General features: G+C 33.6%; 1 protein-coding gene across 6 annotated transcripts in view; it reads left to right on the forward strand.

Moving 5' to 3' along the window:
* LOC150083636 (phosphatidylinositol-binding clathrin assembly protein LAP-like) overlaps positions 1–23,409 on the forward strand; it is a 162,471-nt gene that overhangs the window by 76,629 nt on the left and 62,433 nt on the right. For all 6 annotated transcript variants that reach the window (XM_090377403.1, XM_090377402.1, XM_090377406.1 and 3 more), the window contains 4 exons: positions 2,113–2,219; positions 12,035–12,076; positions 19,524–19,609; positions 21,694–21,850. In XM_090377403.1, coding sequence (XP_090233529.1) covers positions 2,113–2,219; positions 12,035–12,076; positions 19,524–19,609; positions 21,694–21,850 — 392 coding nt within the window. The remainder of the gene's footprint in view (positions 1–2,112; positions 2,220–12,034; positions 12,077–19,523; positions 19,610–21,693; positions 21,851–23,409) is intronic.

Here is a 23,409-nt window from a genome sequence, read left to right on the forward strand (position 1 = left end):
ATGACTTTCAAAAGTGATGCCCTAGTGGGCATGTGTGGTGTAGAGGAAATATGGGGGAAAGCTGTTCTGTTGAAAGCGTGTGCTAATATACTGAGAGGTAATTTATTAGAGGTATATTTTTGCAACATGTTGAGGTAATTATCAGCTTTTGCTGTTTCTGCCTGGAAGTAGTATGGTCCAATCACACTCTGGCAAGTAACAGTGCATGAAACATGCACCTTGGAAAAGGTTCCCTCATATTTACATATGTAAAGAAAGGTTTTGAGATCCCCAAATGGTACTGTTGTGTCAGTTCACTTTCTCACAGACATGGAATGTTGCTTCATATGAGAAGGCATTGTTAGCATTAGCAAATCTTTGAAATGCAGTGTTCTGCATTTCAAAGATTTCACAATACCTTAGATGACTTTCTCTTTATTTTCTTTTGATAGTGAATGAAAAATTTGAAAGTGATATCACCATAGGTGCAATTCTTGCATTACAATTTTCCATGCTGTTACATGTGAAAAACCCATTTCCAGACCGAGGAAGTGGATTCAGGTAATGTTGACATTTTTTCTTGGATTTTGTAACCCCTATCAAAAGATCAGTGATAGTCATCTTCATATGACCACTACTTGGCACATTAATAACGGTGCCAGTGGACACAGACTTTTTGGTGATTCTCTTAATAAAGTGTTATATAGAGCCATCAGAACTAACTTATCTGCCCATGTATAAGATGTCTGTAAATTGTGTGTATTCTCCAGTCGATTTGCCTGTTTTGCTGGATGAAAAACTGAGTTTTCAGGGCAAAAACTTTTCTATCCACACTTCAGACAGACTAACTCGCTCACAGAATGAAAAAAGCCCATAAATTCCTTATGTCATTGACTAGATTTGAAACCGGGCCTTTTCTGTCCATTGTGTGGAGGATGGTGATAGTAAATACATTTACAGTGCTACCTGCACAGACTAGATTTTCTGAAAGATTCTCTGTGGAGGGGCGATAAGTACACTTAGATGACTTTAAGTACACTTCCATCCATGCTACCACTTTTCAATGTTCCTGTAATGTAAGTCTGTTGGCCTTTCCCTTCCCCCCCAATTCGCAGCAACAATCTGATACAAAACTCCCATAGGAGTAGTAACATACTTATGAATCGGCCTGTATTTTGATGAATGTTTTCTTCAAGATAAATATTAGCAAGAAATAGTTACAAAACTATGGAATGGCATCGCTACATGCTTACCTGTGTTTCAGTAGAATCGTGATTTAATCAAGATTTCATTTAAAATATAGCACTTTGGGTGTAATCACACATCCGATGAATACAATAATATTTGTTTATATTTGTTGCAAAAAGAGCTAAGTTATAATGATACAACCCATTCTTCGTTTAATTGGATAATATTTTAATGTTTATAAAACATTCCTTTGTTAATATACACAATTTGTTAATAAATATATATATGTCAATTAATCAGTCAAACCTCACAACAATTTTTAAAATTGAGTTCCTCAGAATTATAAATGACAGTTTATGGGGACACTGAACTGTTGTTTTGTGCATGGCCCAGCAAATATCTAAACTGAATTCAATCATATTATGAATTATAGTTATTAAAGGCAGTAGTAAATACTGCCTTTTTTTTATATACAGAAAGTTAATGCTCTGTATTATATGGCTGTCATAGCCACTTGGTGAAACACAAAGATGCATTTTTTTCTATGTATGTTTGAGTTGTATTAGCTAATTTTTCAAGCCTATGTGACTACTAAATACGATAATATTTATATATTTTCTCTATCTGTCACACCTCCTCTGACCCTATTAAGCAAAAACATTATTTATATATATAATTATACATAAATTATGAATTTGTCTTCAACATATTGGTAAATGCACAATGTTAATTTAATTCTGCTCTGACATGAGTATTTATATTTCAAGTGCAGAATGTTATACATTGGTTATTAATATTTTTTTAATAACAATACACCTTACAAATAGCACATGTTATCTCTAAGGCATTTTACTATATTTTAAATTGATAGTAAAATAATTAATTAATGTGATTAGAACTGTAGACGAATATGGGTAATGTTTTGGTCTGAAAATTACATTACAGAAAAGTACTTCACAATGAATAAAAAACATTGTCGTGAGGCCTTGGATGCATATAAAAAATTTATTATCGTCATGGATAAGGTGTCAGAATTCTTAAAAGTTGTTGAGGTAAGAACTGTATTATATAGCCCTCTAATATATAGCTGTAATAAAGATTGATTTTGAGTTTGGATTCCTTTTGCTTTTAGCAGATCTTCCTGTCACTTAAAAAGAGGGAAAATTGCTGCTTTTATGCTTAGGTATAAATGTAAATTATAAAAAATATTAATTGTGAGATAAATTTGTCTTAATACAAATTAACTCAGAATTTTACTTTAAAATCAAAGTATCAATGCAAATAAGTATTACCCTAATATTACTGTGAAGAAATTGTGCATTAATTTGTACAATATACTTGTTCATATCTGAATATCTTTTTAACAAAATCATTTTATGAAGCTGCTAGCTCTTTGAAGACTTATTTACACATTAATTGGGCCTCCTTTGCTACCAACTTGGAAAGTCTAGGTTTCAGCTTTCTCAATGATATAAGGAATTTGAGATATTTTCAAGCAGGGCAGAGTCAGGCAAATTCAAGCAGTAGTTCGGTCAGTTTTTAATTCTTAAAACTGACAAATAAAAACCAGCTTTGGGAAATTTATAGATAATGCACGCACCTCATAGATCTAGTAGCATAGATCCAAATGGTCAATGTAAATTAACAGGGTTCATATATGAGGATTGGCAGAGTGATATTTTGTTGTTTTTTTTTTTTTTGTCAGTTAAAATGGAAACAATTTACTTTTTCAGCCTCCCTCATCTTTTGCACAGTGATTTCCTTTAGATATTTAGAACAGTATTTCCCAGTTGGTATGTGTTGGTGTGTGTGCCGTCACAAGTTTCTGGGTGTGCCATAAAATTCTTTAACGGAAGAAATAGGAGAATGTCATCTAATTTTAGAAATGGAATAGCACTGCTGTATATTATTATTTACTCATTTTTAAGTGTTATCTCTGCTGTTATCTCTTCCAGCAGATGACTGATATATATATATATATAAAGGAATTTGAAAATAACCATCATTTAAGTACTGCTTCTCTTTCCCATCCATAACATCATGCAGTGTGTTCTTCAGTTTCTTTGGTAAATTTAATGTGCTACAAGCTTAAGGTTGCAGAATACTAATATAATGGATTAAGATGCTATGTATGAGGAGTTACTGTAAAGTATTGGCAAAAAAAAAAGATTAAAAAATCGTATGAAATGTAACCCAAATCACTATCTATCTTATTTACCTGTTTGTTCTATTTTTATTTGTTCTAAGTGAAATTCTAAATTTGAGACAAAATTTTGTGAGAAACTTATGAAAGCAGAAAAGTGATCATAGTAGGGATATATTTCCACTTGCAGCAACAGTACTTTCAAAGTTGTTCAGGCTATTTTTTTTTTTTTCTGCTGTCAGCTATGCTAATAGAAGTGTGCATATTGTTTTGTCTGTAAAATTGATTGACTGTTACTTTTTATATTAACTGTAAGCATTTTTATCTTATAAAATGCTCTTTTTCATATGTTTGGCATAATTTTTCTATATGTAGCTATGCTATTTAAAATTTCTTATTGGTGTGTGGTTTACTCAATGAAGGCTTTTGTGTACCCTTTACTCAACTGTTCCACTAATTTCAAGGTTACACACAGTATTCAAATTGAGGCTTCTTTGTTTTCTTTTTCTACAAGTAATTAGCTGCCTAATTTTAGAATTCTTTTGAACATAGAACAATTTTTCTAACTGTTCAGTGTTTGTGCGTTTCTTCGGAGCTTTGATCTCTCCATGTGCCTGCGCACACTTGCACACACTCACTCGCTTACTCTGAGGCTTAGGCTTTCAAAAATCCTTTTCTTTCTTTGAAATTCCATTTTCCACCAGTAATATAGAAGCTTGCACTAACACTTTTCATGGAGCTTTAATTTCAAGGAACATAACTTTTGTGCTCAGACATGCTTTGGAAAGAGCAATCTTATATTTTAAGTTTCCATTTCAATCAGTTATAGAATAAATAGGTTTTTCTCTCTCTCTCTCTCTCTTTTTTTTAACAGATCCTTTTCTCTTTGTATGATACTTTCATATGATGTTTTAAATCAGAAGAGCTGAAAACAATGAGAAATATATTTAACTTTAATGCAGTTTATTTCAGTTTAGCTTTAACAAACTTCTGGTTATATCCTTATATAACTTTGTTTTCATTACACTTTTAGCCCAATTTTAACATTAACTCACTCCATTAAAGCCATCTCTGATTGTGTGTGTGTGTGTGTGTGTGTGTGTGTGTGTGTGTGTGTGTGTGTGTGTGTGTGTGTGTGTGTGTGTGTGTGTGTGTGTGTGTGTGTGTGTGTGTGTGTGTGCTCTCCTAATACCTCATTTGCAGCATACATTTTACAGCCATGATCTTCATTGTTTGGCAAAGAAAATGTTGTTTGAAGGCCAAATACAATTTGACTAATAATACAATTCAATTCATCCATAATATAAATCAGCAAGATAAGTATTTACCATACCTTTTTTCTTTCTTTTTCTAGCAAGTTAAACTTGGTTTTAAGCCTTAATTTAGGTACAACAGTCTTTCATGCAGAATAGCATTCTACACTTTACTGTACTTATTGTTGCTATCGACCATCGGTTCCTGTCAATCAAGAGGTCTAGCTATGAAGGAAAGAGAACAGGACCTTGAAAAATAAACCGTATAGCTTTTATTTTGCTGTAGATACTGTTCAGTTTTATATCCTTCTCATCTGAAGTCCATCTCTGTGTTGATTCTCTCCATTATTTCTTTGTACCACTTCACCTGTGTGAATTACGTTGTGTTGACTGTCCTTGGCTTATGATTGAAAGATTAAAACTGATTTTTTAGTTAAAGCTGACACTGTAAATTTTCTTGTCCTTTGGTCCCTTAGCCATGACATTTGAAGGTTAAAGAATAAATTAGTATTAGACACAAAGTGCAAGAGAGCCACTAGCTTTTGCTGCATAAAATAAAAAAATTAATAAATCAGTAAAAAAGAAAATAACCTGTTTCCCTCCTCACACAGGATAACCATCCAACTGACCTTTGAATTTTCCCATGCTGTCACCTTCAACTATCCCCAGAGGTAACTTATTCTGATAATTAGCAATAGGCTGACTAAAAGAAAACTTTCTACAACCCAATCTAAATCTCTTTCCCTGCTATTTGAATTTATGTCCTCTAGTTCTGTAATTATTTATAACCGTAAAATTCACCTTCATTTATTTTACTCTTCTCTCTGAGCCTTAGACTTCAGTTCAGCACCATATAAGGTACTTGGTTGCCAAGTATTGTAGTCCACATATTCAGTCTTTCCTCATATGGGTGCCTTTTTGCAAATCTCACCATGTGGGTTGCTTGTCTTTGGCCCCTTTAAATCAGCACAATGCCTTTTTTTTTTTCAGGTGCAGTCTCCACACTTGCATATAATATTCCAAGTACAGCCTCTGCAAGCAAATGCTTAATAAATCATCGATAGGACACCATGGACTTTGTTGCTACCTGTCTATACTGCTCAGAGAATTTCATGTCTGACCATATAACTTCCAAATGCTCTTCTTCTGCTGTTTTTAATCCAATCTCACTAATTGTATAAGTTACTTTGGATTTGCATTTCCTGAGCATAAGAACTTGTATTTTGCTGAATTAAAACATAGCTTCCACTTTTCTGACCATCCTCGAAGTCTTCTAAGTCCTGAAGAAGTGTTGCTTAGTGCTGATCATTAACTACCCTACCTGTCTTGACATAATCTGCAAGTTTTGACATCATGCCCTCTGTCCTTTTGTCAGTTTCATTTATGAACAACAGAAACAACTCTGCTTTGAAATATACTGATCTGAAACACTCTTCCTGTTCTGGAAATTTGACATTAGTTGTCTAATGTAAAGCTGCCTTAACAACTACCTCAGACTTATTTTGCCTGATATTGTTGGATGTCATCATTGTTAATAGTATATCTGCTAAAAATGTGTAGCTGTAATGACTTTTGATGAAAAAGATTTTTTTTTTCTTCCATCAAAGTCAACATCCATCCTGGTCTTTAATGCTGTTAATAGGGTTATTAGCTAAGGTAAACTGAACCTAATGACACCTATATTACAACAAAGAATAAAATAAAGCTAAAAGTATAATATTCTGAAGAAAAGAACCAAAGCAACACTCTTTAGGCTCCTCCCTCCCTTGGGGGGAGCCTAAAGAAACACACGCCCACACCCCAAAGAAATATGAGTTCTGTTTCTTTTTGTGGTATTTTTATTTTAGTAATGCTTGTTCTTTGGGGTGTGGAAATTTGTCTCTTTGGGCAAGCAGCCATTGTTCACATCCATGAGAGTTAGTGTTACTTTGGTTCTTTCTTTCTCTTCTTTAGCTTATTATATTTTTATATTTATTTTATTCTTTATTTTTTCATGTGACATAGGGGGTGGTTAGGTTCATAGGAGCAGAATGGCACCTTGCCTACCTGTAATCCTATTAAGAGCATTATCAGCATCCGCTTGGTAACACTATATCATGTGGATGCTGATAACAGGCAGTCGGCTCTGTATTTTAGACTTGAAAAAATATCCACAACAGGTTTTAAATGTCATTAAAATTGGTCTCTAAATGTTTGAGTTATTGGAATGTTTCCTTAAAATTTTGTTTTCAGCTTGTTCAATAAACGTGTTTTTTTTTTTTTTTTTTTTTTTTGCTTTTAAAATTTACATGGAGTGTAGTGTTGTTTCATCTCTTGTTGCAATTAGACTAAATATTGCCACTGGTACAGTTGAATTGGATGTTAAAAGCCACTTAAATATATTATACTTTTTTATATTTTAAAATTTTAGGCCATGAAATATTGTTTGATAATCATTTAGAAGAAAATAGTGTTTGCTTATTTTGTTTTGCATATTTCTTTGTAGAAGATTAAAACAGAGAAGATAATATTGATTCCCAAAGGCAATAGATATGGTAGCTGATTGCATAGTAGCCAGAGCTTTTATATATATAAGAAAATTTTAATACTGTACTACCAATACTCTAGAAAATAATTTAATTTAGTCTATGCATGGTATTAATGCTATTGCTGTGTATATGATTAGTCATTATATGAACATGAATTAGATATTAAGTATAATTTTTTAGATTAATGCATATTATTGGAATTGTGTGATTAGATGAACTGTTAATTGCATTACAGTGGATTAAGTATATATGGTCCTGACTAACATTAGGTGTGCCTAAAGGTGCAATTTAATAACAACTTATTTGCCTATGTTTAATCCAATACTTAAAACTAAAACTTTTTAGTTTTATACTAAAACCAAAAAAAATTAAAAACTAAAACTAATTGTTAGTATTAGAATAAACATAGGCAAATAAGTTGCAACTAAATTGTGCCTTTAGGCATACTGTACCTTGCATTAGTCAGCACCATAAAGACTTAATCTGCCTGTAATGCAATTGAATAATTCATCTAATGTTGCATAATTCCCATAACATGCATTAATCTAAAACTTTTATATATATTTTTCTGTATTTTTTTAAATAAAAATACAAATTTATATTATCATGCTTTTATGGTATTGAACAGTTTTTTTTTTTTTTGATTACTTTTGTTATTTTGCATTATCCTAATTTTGATACTTTGGTACTTATTGGAAATGCTGTTATTTAGGTACCTTTTAAACTGTACTGCATTGAATTAGCAGGGATACTTTGGAAAGCACTTAAAAGTACATACAGATGTGGTGTTTTATGCAAATGGTTATTATATAAAACATGTATGTAAATGGTAAAAAAATATATATATAGGTAACCCTTGTATAACATGGTTGTTTGGTTCCTATAAAATCTCGTGTAATGCAAAACCTTGTTATACAAGACTAAGAACCAGTACAAAAAAAGGGGGGTTCCGTTCCAAAAGCTAACAAATATACACAATTTTTTTTTTTTTTTTTATAACTATCAGAAACTTAATTTTTATAGTAGTAATAACTTAATATTTTAACTTTATTTTTACAATAGTAGTAACTTAAATAGTAATAACTGAACAAACGTCTTGCCTTACAAACTGTGATACTAATTACCAATACTTATTAGTAATGGCCGCATGGTGCAAGAAAGCTTATGGCTTATGCTGCACCAGCCAAAAAAAAAAATAAATAAAAATAAAAAAAATAATAAAAAAATAATAATTAATAATAAAAAAAGGAAATTAAACGCATCATCTTATGCGCTTCCCTTACCCGAAAGTACTATCCAGATGACCTTTGAATTTCCCAAAACTGTCGGCGAACCCATGAAGGCAACTTATCCAGTAATTTATAACTCGCTGGCTAAAATAAAACTTCCTGCAGTCCAATCTAAACATTTCTCCCCGTAACTTGAATTTATGTCCCCTAGTTCTAGCATCATTTATAATCTTGAAAATTTCGTCCTCATTCATTTTACTGATGCCTCTCAGAGCCTTAAACACCTCAATCAAATCTCCTCTAAGGTGTCTAGTTTCCAAACTCTGCAACCCACATATTCGAAGTCTTTCTTCATAAGGATGCCCTTTTGCCAATCTCACCAGGCGAGTTACCCATCTTTGCACCCTTTCAAGAAGCTCAATGTCTTTTTTTTAGGTGTGGTCTGCATACTTGAACACAGTATTCCAAGTGTGGTCTAACATAAGCCTTATATAATGGGATTATCACATCCCTATCTCTACTTGCAAAAGTTCGATAGATCATCGATAGGACACCATGGGCCTTCCTTGCAACCTGTTTACAATGCTCAGAGAATTTCATGTCTGACCGTATCGTAACACCCAAGTCCCTTTCCTCCAGTACTGGGTTTAGTTGAACTCCACCAAGTGAATAAGTTTTTTTGGGATTACTGTTTCCCAAGTGTAATACCTTACACTTTGTTGGATTAAAGCATAGCTGCCATTTTTCTGACCATTCCTGAAGTCTATCTAGGTCTCTCTGAAGAAGCGCAGCTTGACAGTGATCATTAACTACTCTACCAATTTTAACATCATCTGCAAATTTAGACATCACGCCCTCTATCCCTTCATCAATGTCGTTTATGAAAATTAAAAACAACAGTGGTCCTAAAACTGATCCTTGGGGAAACCCACTTCTTACATCAACCCAATCTGAGGAATAGCCATTTATCACAACCCTCTGCCTCCTGCCCTGAAGCCATCCTTCTATCCATCTAAGGATTTTCCCAATGATTCCAACCTGTTCCAGCTTATAAAGCAACCGCTCATGTGGGACTGAGTCAAAAGCTTTGCTGAAATCTAAATAAACAATGTCGAAATTATTCCCTAAATCCAGCTCGTGAGTGACCCTTTCGAAATAGCGAACCAGATTTGTTAAACATGATTTTCCCTTTACAAAACCATGCTGAGTATCCTTGAGAATTTCAATTTGATCTAAATGATCCTGAATTCCACCCTTGATCATTGCCTCCATGATTTTCCCTACTACTGAAATCAGACTGACAGGTCGATAATTTCCAACTTCACTTTTAGAGCCACCCTTATGTATGGGAGATACATTTGCATTTTTCCAATCCAAGGGAATCTCCCCAGAGTCTAGTGATGCTCGCATAATTAGCCTCAATGGTTCATTGCACTCGCTTGCCGCCTCCCTTAAGATTATAGGGTATATTCCATCAACTCCAGGAGCCTTTCTGGTCTGTAGGCTCAAGTTTTTTCATTAAATAATCTTGCGAAATTTCAATATCATTACTTACATATTTTTTAACTTCGCTCCCACAATTTCCCATTGCCACAAATATCGATGCAAAATAACTGTTGAGTTCATCTGCAACGTCAGCTGGTGTATTTATTACTGTCCCCTTTCCCTTACGTAAAGGTCCGATCTGGTTTGTCCTGCTCTTCTTGGCATTTATATATGTGAAGAATTCTTTATCCCCCTCTTTGCTCTGTTTGCTAGTGATTTCTCATAAACTGCCTTTGCCTGTCGAACCTTTTCTGTGGCTCTATTACACATCACCTTGTAGCTGTTATAGGCTTCAGTACTTTTTATTGCTCTGTAACCTTTCCATGCCACCTTTTTCTGCTCAAGTAATGTGGCAACTTCACTATTCATCCAACTTGGAACCATTCTCGTGGAGTATTTTTTTTAATGGTATATACGCATTCAAGGCATCTGTGATTAATGTTTTAAAAGTGTACCACAGTTCAATTGTATTCATTCTCTGCGCGATGTCTACCCAGTTAATAGAGGCCATGTAGTACCTTAAGGCATTGTAATTTCCTTTTCTGAAATTAAAACCCATTCCTTTGCCTTTTACTTCTGCTACCTCTCTCGTCATCATCCACCGTAGAACTCCGTGATCACTTCCTGCTACTGGTTCCTCTACTGTCAGCCCTGTTATGTCATCTGATTCATGTGTGATGATGAGGTCTAGGATATTCTTTTCTCTAGTATTTTCCCTGACATGTTGATACAAATAACAGTCATCTAGTTGATTTAAAAATTTTGTTCCCCATGTCGAGTTTCCTTCCCATTTACTCCAATCAATTAGAGGCAAATTGAAATCACCCATAATAAGGCATTGACGCTTACTTGCCCATTCCATTTGCATGTAGAGGCTTTTGTCATAATCATCACAATCACCTGGTCTGTAGATTACTCCTACTCGCATTATACCTTTGTTTCCAACTCTATACTATACCATACAGACTCTATACTAGCATGTGAAATGTCTGAATCCGGGAGAGCTATCGTCGCACTCAGGCTGCTTCTGATAAGAAGCATTACCCCACCACCCCTTCTATCTACTCGATCCTTCCTAAATACATTACACAAGCTGTACTGGAACTCATCATCCCCAATTTCCGGGTGGCACCATGTCTCTGTAAGCCCTATTATGTCCGCGTTACTTGTTTTAACCAGCAGTTCGAATTCGCTCATTTTATTGACGACACTTCTAACGTTACTGTATAAACAATTAAGATTTACTGTTCTTGTATATTTAACAACCCTAACACAACCCTTGAATTTTTTAGGCTCTCTTCCCTGATATTAGCTACCTGCTCACATGAAACATTTCTGCCCCCAGAACATCTAGATAATACATCCAGTTGGGGTAACAGATAAGAACTCTTAAGGTATGTGCAAGAGTTACTTTGACCAATATTATCAGATAAACGCGTGTCAGTATTACCCACATCCCCCCTAACTAGCAGTTTCCCTGAACCTTTAAGGTATCCTCAGTAATACTGGCAAAAACTTTTGCACCACCTTTGTTTAAGTGTATCCCGTCTCTATGTCAGTAATGTACATTCATTTAATTTTCTTCCTCTTCATTGCTGCTAATCACAATCTCTTTTGCAGCATCTAGATTTTGCGTACCTTCTACTCTCTTTAAGTCACAAACTGCACTCTTCAAAGTCAATTTTTTATGGTCTCAAAGAAGCCAAAGTTCAATAGCACAGCATCTAACCCAGGGATCGCCAACAAAATACAGTGGACCCCACTTTAAATGATATGTGAAAATCGGAAGAATATTTTCCAGTTAGCAAAATAAAAATAAATTTACGCTTACATATATAGCATAATTAAAAATAATTAATTTAAAAATAAATTAATTTTTAAAAATAATTTCTTATAATTTTAATGCAGTGTAGTGATTGCGTATATTAGCTTATAATGTAGAACACTTGAAAATGTCTTTCAGCATTATGTACTTTTAAATATATGTATTTCCTTTGTATATTAATTACCTTTTTTCTTTTCACTTACTAGTTTGACAAACCTCCCTTTTCCAGTGGGGGTTATTAGCTTTAAATTATACCAATGAACTATCTTATTTGTTTAACTTTTGCATTTAATAATTTAATATGTTCTTGTTTTTGTAATTAGAAAATTTTTAAATATTTCTAGAGAGTTGGCATTGATAGAGGAAATATCCCAGATCTAACAAAGGTAAACAGATTAATTTTTATTTTTTTTCATTCCATTTGTCATTCTATTCAGTTATTTCATTAAATAACTTAATGAGAACTGCTTTATTAATGAAGTTTGAATATTTTAAATTAAATTACTTAGAATTTTGAATCAAATTGTTAGAGTCAAATTCTATTGCCAAAATTATATAACAGGTTATGTCTCAAGAATTTTGTGAAAATATAATATAAAATTTATTAATTAAATAATTAGTATTAGCCATGTGGTGCAAGGAAGCCCAAAACTTTTTGCTGTAACAGCTGACAAAAATAAATAAAATAATAAAAAACTATCTGACTCCCTCCTCACTAGGTACATATCAAACTGAGCTTTGAATCGTACCTAATTTTATCTCATCTTATTTCTCAGATGACAGCCTCAGTTACCCAATGGAGTAAACTTCTAATCAACAGCTTGCCGGATAAAAGGGAACTTTCTTACAAGCTAAACCTCTTTCCTCATAATGGTCCCTTGTTCTGGAATCATTTATAACAGTGAAACTTTCACCCTCATTCATTTTACTTTCTCCTCTGTCTTATGCTCTTAGAGGAGACCTCAATTAAGTCTCCTCTAAGGTACTTAGTTATCAAGTACCTGTAGCCCACATATTCAAAGTTTTCCCTTGTATGGTTGTTCTTTTGATGCAAAAGCAGATTTTTTTTTGAAAAATGTTGTCCCAAGACAGTACCCAACAAATTTCCACATTTTTTCATCTTTTATTCTTGCCTTATATAGGCGATTTTCATGCTGAAAAGCCTTTGAGTATCTCCTTCGTAAAACATTCCAGCCTAAAGAAATAAAATCGTATTGACATTACAGTAAAATTACAATTCGTGCTCATGTGCTGGAGGGTTTAGTCTTTTTCTCTTCACGCTTACCAGGTGTCTTGAAAAGAACCATTCTACACGTTCATTACCACCTAAGTGACATAACAGCTTACCACTGAGAAGGTGTGCACGAGTGGATTTCAGGGAGGTAAGCCAACCGGACTTTTCCTAAATATTTTGAAATAGAAAGATATTGGGTCCCTCAGTGTTTTAGACTGAATGTCTGATAACACACAGAATGCCTGTTCCCCTCTAAGCCCCCCCCCCAGAAATTTGTTGGAGAGGCCGTCATCCTGCAGTGGATTAAAAATGGCTGATGATGATGAAGAAAACTACAGTATAATTTCACTGTTCCCCTGGTTGACATCTATATATACAAGGCTTTTTTTTTTTTTTTTTTTTTGTTAATTGAGCCGTTTAAGTTCCACATTTTTCCTAATTCCTGCAGTCTTGAAACTAAAAATGAAAACGAATCTAGATACTTGTTTGAATTTATGTTGTCAGCTTTAGAATTGTCTTAGAGTATGCAGCAGAAAGTTTTCATTGTGAAAAACTACTACAAAAGTAGAAATTCTGCTTAAAATACAGAGAAAATTCTGCTTAGTTTTGTTCGTATAATGCACGTTTAGTGTTTAGTTAGGCAGTTTGAAGAACTGGGTTGCATTTTCAAGCAATGGAAACAATAGGCTTATCCAATGGCAGGCCTGCTAGCTATAGTGGATGATGCCAGACACTCAATAAGGAATCCTAAGAAAAGACTATCCCCACTTCAGTGGGTTATGAAGTTTAACTCTGAAACCAGATTCTAAGAAGATGCTGCAAAGTCTTATACAAGTGATTGTTTTATAAATTTTAAGGCTGAAATGTTTGAAAATAGTACTGTCAAACAGATTTCCTGATGTTTATGATAGCAGTTTTGGTTGGTCTTATGTTGTAGTAGTAGTAATTGAGGCATGTGATGCAAGAAAGAAAGCTTCTGTACCATCAGCCCAACAAAAAAAAAAAAAAAAAAAAACACATTTCACACATCCATTCCCTCTAAATGTTTGTCCACTTTATCCTTGAATCTATTTAAGCTATCAGCTTCCAAAACAACAGATGGATGCTAGTTCCAGCAATCAACTACCTGCTGGCTAAAGTCAAATTTCTGCACACTTTTCTAGATCCTTTTGCAGTAGCACACTGGCATTATAATAACATTAGTCCACGAAGAGCAGCACCCATTGATTACCACCCTCTGTCTTCTCCACTCAACCATCCTTTTATCCATTGTAGCAATTTACCCTTAATACCGTACTGCTCCAATTTGTACAGTAGTCTTCCATGCACAAGTGTCAAAAGCTTTCCTGAAATCCAAGTATATGATATCAAAATTATTTTTTGCATCCAATTCCTTTGTAACCACATCACAGTATTCAATAAAATTTGTCAGACAAATTTTATTGAATTTTGAAACCAGAAACCTGTGAATTTTGAATTTTGAAACCCGTGCTGTGTCTGAATTATTACTGCAGTCTTATCTGGATGATCCTGTAATGCATCTTTAGCCAGTGACTCTTATTATTTTCTCCTGGGACAGAAGTTAAACTAACTGGTCTGTAATTACTCATGTCACCCTTAGATCCCCCTTTGTGAATTTGGGATACATTTGCACATCTCCAGTCCGTGGGGACTTCCCCTGAGTCCAAGAATGCTCTCATAATTATGGCTAAGGGTTTTTTCTTACTTTATTTTCTGCCTCCTTTAATATAACTTGATAGATCACATTCACTACAAGTGCCTTTCTTATGTTTAACTTCAGCAATTTATTTTCTCCTCCACTTTACTCTTGGTAAACTTCTGGCATTTTCCTCTCATAATAACTTCTCATGTGATTTTAGATGCAAAATACTCATTCAGATTATCAGCTATCTGAGCAGAATCATCAACAGTCGAACCATCGATATCAAGTGGACCAATGTGATTCTAGAGTTCTTCTAGAGTTTATATAAGTGAAGTCCTTGCTGTGTTTCTTAGCATCCTTTGCCAAAGATTTCTCGTAATCTGCCTTTGCTTGCCTAATCTCCTTTATGACTTGATTACAGACTAGCTTATATCTGCCATAGGCCTCTGTGTCACCTGATAATTTATATGCATCCTGTGCATTTTTCTTCTCTGTCACGAGTCTCATTAGTTCATCTGACATCCATTTAGGCCTAAACCTTGAACAGTATTTCTTAATCGATATGAAAAGCCTTGTAACATCCACGATTACTTCCCTGAATGCTTCCCATTTAGAATTTGCTTTTGATAACATCAGTTTGTTCCACTGTATACAATTTAAAAACTGTCTGAGACCACCGTAGTCACCTTTACGGAAGCAAAAACCATTCCCTTTACCCCTGATGGTAGTAATATCTTTAAGTAAATCACACATCACTACACTGATCACTGCCACCCAGTGGGTCCTTTATCTGCAAATGCTTGATGCAAGAATAATCACTGCTGATAATCAGATCAAGAGTGTTACTCCTTCTTGTTGCCTCTTTAACATGCTGCTGTAGAAAATCATTCAATAAATCCACAAAAGTCTTGTTAGTGTGCGAGTGAACAATCCGCAAGTTCCAGTCAGTATCTAGGAAGTTAAAATCCCCCATTATTAGACAGTCTGACTTACTGTCACACTATTTCTCCGTACAGTTGTTCGTTGTACTCATCAGTACAACAAACTACTTAACCTTTTTAAGTTTAACCTTTTAGTCTGTGAATCCCCCCCCCTAAGCTAGCAGTTTTCCAACCCATCCTAACACTGCCTCGATAGCATCAGCAGACACTCTTGCACCACTTCTATTTAAGTATATCCCATCCCTGATAAGAGACTGCTTCTCTCCTGTTAACAAGCACAGACTATGCTGAGAAATATTCTATCCCACGAGCCTTGCACAATCTCTCCAGGGCCGAATTGCTTGACAAGGCTCTCATCATGTACTCCCTCCTAATATGTCTGTGCAGAATTGCAGACACTTTCAAATTTAACCCTAACTTGTGACTTTTTTTCAATATTGACCTATACTTGTTAAGTAAGTCTGCATATCTCCTACTGTTAATGTCATTAGTGCCAATGTTTACAATAATATGACCCTTTGTGCCCCTAAAAGGTGATATCTGCTCTACAATGTCATCAACTTTTGCCCCTGGCCCTATTCCACCTTCCCTTTTTACACAATATATTACCTGTCTCTCTGACAATAACTATCTCCTGAGGCACCAGCACATTCTACCGTGGAGACTGCTGCTGTTCAGATGCACAAGAGGGAGCTCTGGCATTGAGTTGGGCAGCTGAGAGCTTGATGGGTCCCCCACTTTAATACCTTCAAGGGCATCTACTTGACTTGATTGCTTGGTTTAAATATATTTGACTTGATTCCTTTTGGAGGCAATTTGTTAGACTCCTTGCACGATAAGAGATAGTATAATTGACAGTCCAGCTGAAATAGCGGCTATGTTGAACAGAAATTTACAACAGTCTACTATTAAAACTGAATTGGTACCATGGATGAATAGTCAAGTTGAGTTGAACTGCTAGAAAAGAAAAGTGACATAAATATCAGCAAAGCACCTATCTGAAAAGGTGCTTTGACTGAGAGAGTACAAAGCCTCAGACCAAAAGGTGGAAAGTGCATCCAACTATTGCCTAATGTAATGAGATTATTAGGTTCAGGGCTATTTTCTTGGACTGGAGAAGTGTCTCCCTAATCCATAGAGGAGAAGCTAAAGAAGTGATGGGCAATTATAGCCCAGTGTGACCTTTGTGGTTAAGGATGCAATACAAGACCACCTCAACATGAATGGTATCCTAAATGGATTTCAGCATGATTTTGCACAGGGGCAATCTTACTTTAATAAATCTGGTAAATTATTATGATGAAGTTATAATACAGTTGGACACAAATAACTTTGACATTAGTAAAGCTTTTGATTTGGTTCCTCATGAAAGGTTAATGTATAAATTAAAACAGGTTGGAATAATAGAAGATCCATCAATAGATTAGGGGTTAGTTGAAGGACATGAGATGGGGTGGTTATAAGTAGGTATTCTTCAGAGTGGATATGGAGTATCAAGTATTGTTCCTTAGGGATTAGTGTTAGTACCTCTCTTGCTTTCTTGTTATTGATGAGGGAAATGATATTGATGAGGGAATTCAGGGAAAGCTGTCAAAGTTTGATGACTGCTTAAAAAGAAAGTTAACGATCAGTGAACAAGCATAGCTTGTTCTGATCATTAACAACCTTCAAAATCAGTTCAAATCTTTCAAGAGGATTTCATTTCAAGTGTTTTGAAAAATGGCTGCTAAAATTAATGCCACCAAATGCAAGATACATGGAGAACAGAAACTCAAGCAGTTTATAGACTAGTGGGATAGGAATTCCACTAGTCTATAAACTTTCTCATCATGTAAAGGATACTTTACATGATGAGAAAGACTTGAGGATTATGATTTAGAAAGACATATATTTAAAATGCAGTGTAAATGGGCATTAAGAGGGGCACATGATATTTTATCTGTTATTTATTGGAATTTTGCAAGTAGAGAAGATGTCATTATCCCTCTTTATAAGATGATGGCATGACCACACTTGGAATATTGTATCCTCTGATGGCCACATCTAAAGAAAGATCACTTCTAGAGAAGCTGAAAAGAAGGGCAACTTGATTAGTAAAGCGCATTAACCATTATTCCTATGAGGACAGCTTAAAAGATGTGGTCTGCAATGCTTAAAGACTGGGGGTGGGGAATTTTATGAGTGTATAAGACCTTGAGGGGATTAGGAAAATGAATGAGGTAGGAATAGGCTAAATGGTGAGTGAAGCAACAACTAAGGGCACAACTATAAAATCTTAGAGTAACAGTAGACTAGATCTTATCAACTTTATCTTTGGGCAGCATGTTGTGGAACGTTGCAATAAGTTGCCTGCAAGTGTGGCTGAGGTAGAGAAGTCAGCAAAATTCAAGGAGAAATTGAACAGGCAGTTGTTGATGACAGGAATGAGAGTTTTTTTTTTTTTTTTTTTTGAAGATGAAAAATGAGCTTGCTTTCTCGCATCATTATGCCATTTTAATGCTGTTCCTACTAATATACTCAGATACTTTTCTAAACTATTCCTTACACATTTGATGATTTGAAAAGAGGCATTCTCAGTATTCACCAAAACTCTATAATTGGTACTGCAGAATTTCAGAAAGAGAAAGCTACATTGAACAAGTTTTGCTTTGAGGACTGTATCTCCTAAGTGTAGAATGACTAAATTTCCAAGGTATGGGATGATTTTTTTTTTTTTTTCTGTATACAACTAAAATGGCTTGTTGAATAAAATATCACCATAGTTCATATCACCATGCACTGAGTTCCTGAATAACTTACCCATTTAATTTGAAATTTATTTTTCAGCCATCTACATTTTCAGTTACTAGGTGTTACCATAGGACTTGCAAGAATGCCAGAACACCTTCCAGTTTTTTTTTTATGCATCAGTAATATCACATATAAGTTAAGTGTCCTCTGTTATCCTGACAAGTGTTCCCATTTCATAAATTTTTTCATTTTGAGCCCTCTATTGTATCCCACAGCATCTTTTGATTATTCAAGTGACTGTTGGAATGTTTAATTAATTAAGCATAGTTAACAAGCGAGAATTTATGACATGTACTTATTTTTGTCTATTTTTTTTTCATCTTATAAAGAGACACAAAGATAGTTCTTGGTAACTGTGTTCATTCTCATTTCATTCCTTGCCCTCCTTCCACATTCAAGTCTTCATTTAGCGATTGCCTCATTGAAATTATAATGTCAAATATGTAGAATTCAGTATAACTAAATTTCATATTATTTGAATGTTGATTGGTTTACAATTGAAAAAAAAAATGTCAGATTCTGTGATCTCTCCTCCCCAGTTTTGTTCTATTTGATCTTTAGTATACACATAGGCCTTTAGTTAGGTAATATTTTTTATAGCAAGAACTAAAAGAACTATAGAATGGGATGAAAAAGTGTTACTTGCATATTTACTAGTAATAATAGGTATTCATCTCTGTTATTACAAAAATGTTAATAAGACTTGATTATAAATTCTTGCCAGTGGGCTATTATAAATGTTGAATTTATTCTGAAAGCATGAAACTGACAAATATAGTACCCAAAGTCATATGCAAAATGTGAATTAATGGAGAGATGCTTAAAACATTACTCCTGAAGGTTGGTTTTTTTTTGTTTTGTTCTGCCTTTGCAGTTGTTACTTTGCTTCACACAACCATACTTGAATCTAGGATGGTGTGAGCACTTTTATGCACACAATACATAACACAATTATTTCATAAAATACTTTAATTTAGTTAGATGTTAATTCCTTACCGATACAAAAAAAAAAGTAAACATAAATATCTTAATACAGTATGTACAGTTATAAGAAGGAAAGACCAGCTGAAACTAGTGAGCAAACTTTTTTAACTGTTTATATTTCATTACATTAACAGCAGATGATAAATGTTTTATTTTTAAAGTTTGATTATTATTATTTTTTTATTTTTTTGTTATTATTATTATTATTTTTTATGTTCTAGGCTCCTAGTAGTCTTCTGGAGGAAATGGAGAATCATCTTACTTTTCTTGAAGGAAAGAAAGGAGTTTCAACTACTGTTTCTTCTAGGTATGCCTAAATACTTTGGAAACAATTGTGGGGGAGGTGTATGAAAGACACTAGCTCCAACAATGCCATTTGTAGATTAGTCATTTGAGAATAACAAAATAATTAATAATAAATTTAAGCAGAATACTTAACATTGATTAATGACTTAATTCCAACTTAACCAAAAATAGGCATAAATAGCTTCAATAAAGTATGTATGGTCATAAGAAGGCAGACCAGCTCTCAAAACTAGTGAAAAACTTTATTGATTAGTTATACATATAATTACAATGAACAATAAGGGAGAAGGAGTGGCAGTTTTGATTACTATTTTAACTTTAGGTGATCTTTTCCTTAATGCTCCTATAACTTTAAGCAGTTTGTCATGTTTTCAATGATTTTGTCTTAGTGAAAATATATTTCAATGTTACACAGCATTTTCTATACAGCATTTCAGTTTTTTGCATCACTTCTTTATAGTGTGATTAGTGTATGAAAGAATATTATGGATAAAGCAATACTAGTTACTCATTTAGAGTGGTCTGAGTTTGAATTGTATCAGACAAGAGGAATTATTTAAGGTTTCTTTAGTCAGGGCTGTAGTTAGCAGATCACAAGCAAAGAGGAAGTTTTTCCATATGGATTACTTTGAACTAAGACAGTAATGTAATTTTTCTTTTATGTTTTTAACAAATATACATTTCTTGTTCAATTTAAAACAGCATGACGTGTTATGTTTTTGTTCTTCAGAAGTTCTGAAAACAAGTTTGTGATTGTACATATTTGAAATTTGGGAAAGTATTAATATAGTAACTTTATTGGCCTTTGTTTCATGTGGACATGCTGTTGTGGAATGAGCTATACACTTCAGTACTTGATAAAAGTCTATCAAGGGTTGTTTCCATTGGTACACATAAGGTACATTTTAAGATAAAGCTTATTGTGATGGAAAAGAAACAGAAAAGTGTGGTCTTATATTTTGTAACATTAATATGAAAGATACCATAACAGCTGTATATATTTTGTTGTCCTATTGTTTGAGTGCAATAAAGATCATTCCTATCCCATCCTGTCTTTATAATCCTGATATGGTTATTCCTTCTTCATTGCTCCAAGTCTCTCCAATCAAGCATGATTTAGATGCTAGTAATGAATGCTAAACATCCTTAATTAATGAAATTCAGAAGTATTAGCCACTTTTTAATTTAGATAGTGAACTGATGAGGTCAGAGTTTGTAAAAATTTTATCCTTTTTTTTTTTACTAATAAACAAATTAAAACAATATTCACATTGTAAAAGTGTGATTTCTTAATTTTTCTTAAACAGTTTTGTGAAGATATCATGGCATTGGCAAATTGTTAGAAAAGCTGTATTGAAAAAAAGGATTGGTTATACTAAAAACCAGTGTAAGAGTTACTTGTAAAGCAAGTTATGTTACCAAAAAAAAAAAAAAAAAGCAATTTTTTTGTTTTTAAATAACATAATTTATTATTAAATAGGCCGCCGTAGCCTAGTGGTCAGGCGTGCGGGTGCATAAGTACACGTGCCTTGAGTGACCGGGGTTCAAGCCCGTGACTGCTGAATGTGGTGCTGTTTCTTGTATTCTGTGTATCTTGTAAACTCCTCTGACCGTTTGGTCATCCCGGAGTATAAACAGAAAATTTATTTATTTATTTATTAATTCACTGTCATCTAATATTAAAAATAGCAAAAGCCTCTTTTTACATAACTCATTCTACTATCTATTGTTAAATGATTATAAAAGGCATTTTAAAACTTAAGAAGTGCAAGTGTATTTAAAAAAACTAACTTTATTCATCCTAAAATGCATTCCAGTTGAAGCATCTCTATTTTTAAACCTAAAAAAAAAAAAAACGATTATAAACTAGCCTCAATTTACCTAATGAAGAAACCTGGAAAGAGAAAGTAAGAAGTAATGATTTCTTTCTATTTTTAATATTAGATTAATAAAACACAGTAACTAGCAGCCATTTTGTTATAATTGTTGTCAGTAATTCACTCTCATTATTTTGTTTTTCATTTGCTCATTATTTTGTATTCAGTAGTGTTTTCTGTTTACACCAGCCACATTATTTCTTTCAAGGAATACTTCTGTACAAAATGCTGTTACAGCATTTTCTACTACAAGTAATGCCTTTTCCAGCCACATTAACAATTCTTATGAGGTGAATGGATTAACTGTAGATGAAAGTTTAAGGAAAGCTGTAGAGGAGGAAGCTGCTGTCATGAATCAACTAAAGGTAATGTGTATTATTATTAATAATAACAAATATTGTAATTAAAACTTAAAGGTTAAAAAAACCTGTATATAAAATTTAGTAACTTGCCAGAGAAGGCTGTTTAATCAGTTGTCACTGAGATAATTAGTTAATTGATTGAATGAAAAACTATTTGCATATGCTCATAAAAAAACAGTTCAACTTGTATGAGAGTGATCACTAATCAAGGAAATTAGATAAGTTAATATGTAATATAAATTTCAGTAAGAACATTACTATATGGGTAAGACTATCAAAAATGAAACAACCAAAATTTAGAGTGTAGCAGTCTGTTGTGTAATTATTGCTTGTCATCAAGGTGGCCAAGTGCCAGCCTTTCCTGCTTCTATAAATTTCCGCAACTGAAATTTTAGTCCTTGTGTGTTTTTTTTTTTTTTTTTTTTTTTTTTTTTAAGGTGGGGAGGGCAGGGGATATCCACACGAGCAGTACTTTGTAATACAGCAAAACCTCTTTAAAGTGTCCACTATAGGGAGGTGTCTTTGCAGAGGTTAGTGTAGCCAGCTTCAGTAATTTACAAAAATGAAATTCACTGTAGCTGATTGCTTACTTAGTTTTTATTATCATTAGTTAACCAATTAATTAGTTAAATAAAACTAATTAGTTAAGTAATTAACAGTAACTGATTAAATTTTAACAAATAACACATCTTTTAGTAAAAATGAATATAAATCGTTTCATTTAGAGAATTTCATTTTGGCAATTTTTATTATTCATTATGAATAATTAGATTGCATACTAGTCCATATTCATTATTTTTTCTGATATAGAATTTTTATAATGAGGATACACCCTCCCATTTTAAATTTCTGCATATAACCCTGTTGCAAACACTAAGAATTTCATTTTTTAAAAAAATTACCATGCAATGAATGTAATGCCTGAAAAATTTTGACCAGTATTCCAAAATAAAATGTACATACACAAACTTTACATGTAGTTGCTTAAGCAGTGTTTGGAGAATTAAGCTTTAACTGTCATGTAGCAGTTAAAAAAAAAAAAAAAATCTACATTATTTTGATCATGGGTAGAGGGACTATAGCCCTATCTGGGCCTGCCACTGCTGCTGAGTGAAAGTGGTATGTAATTGCATTGGAAAATTGTCATCACCCCACTCACTCAAAAAGCTGAACACTGCTGTTTCTAAAGCAGTTATGAAAGTAACTTCAAACATCACATAGTGTTTTTGTTGATATACAGTAATACTGAATGTGTCCACAAACCACCTTTACAAAACAAATGTTATTGTGTGAATAGGGTATGTGACATCTGAAACTACTTCCGGGTGATAAAGGATACTTCAAGTTTCTGATACCAGTTGGAAAATGTGCATGCTGCAATAGATGGTACTGTAATCATGAAATTTACCAACAAAATTCCATCTTCTTGGTCTTGTTGTCGATCAACAGCTTCTATACAAGCTGTAACTTATATGGTTTTATCCTCAGATAATTATAACATGTCACACATTATTGACCCTGACATGTGAAGCTCACAACTGGCATGTCATATGTTTTCCTGA

This window comes from Mastigoproctus giganteus, chromosome 7, assembly GCF_048544385.1.
Source record: "Mastigoproctus giganteus isolate SK-2022 chromosome 7, ASM4854438v1, whole genome shotgun sequence".
Classification (NCBI taxonomy): domain Eukaryota; kingdom Metazoa; phylum Arthropoda; class Arachnida; order Uropygi; family Thelyphonidae; genus Mastigoproctus; species Mastigoproctus giganteus.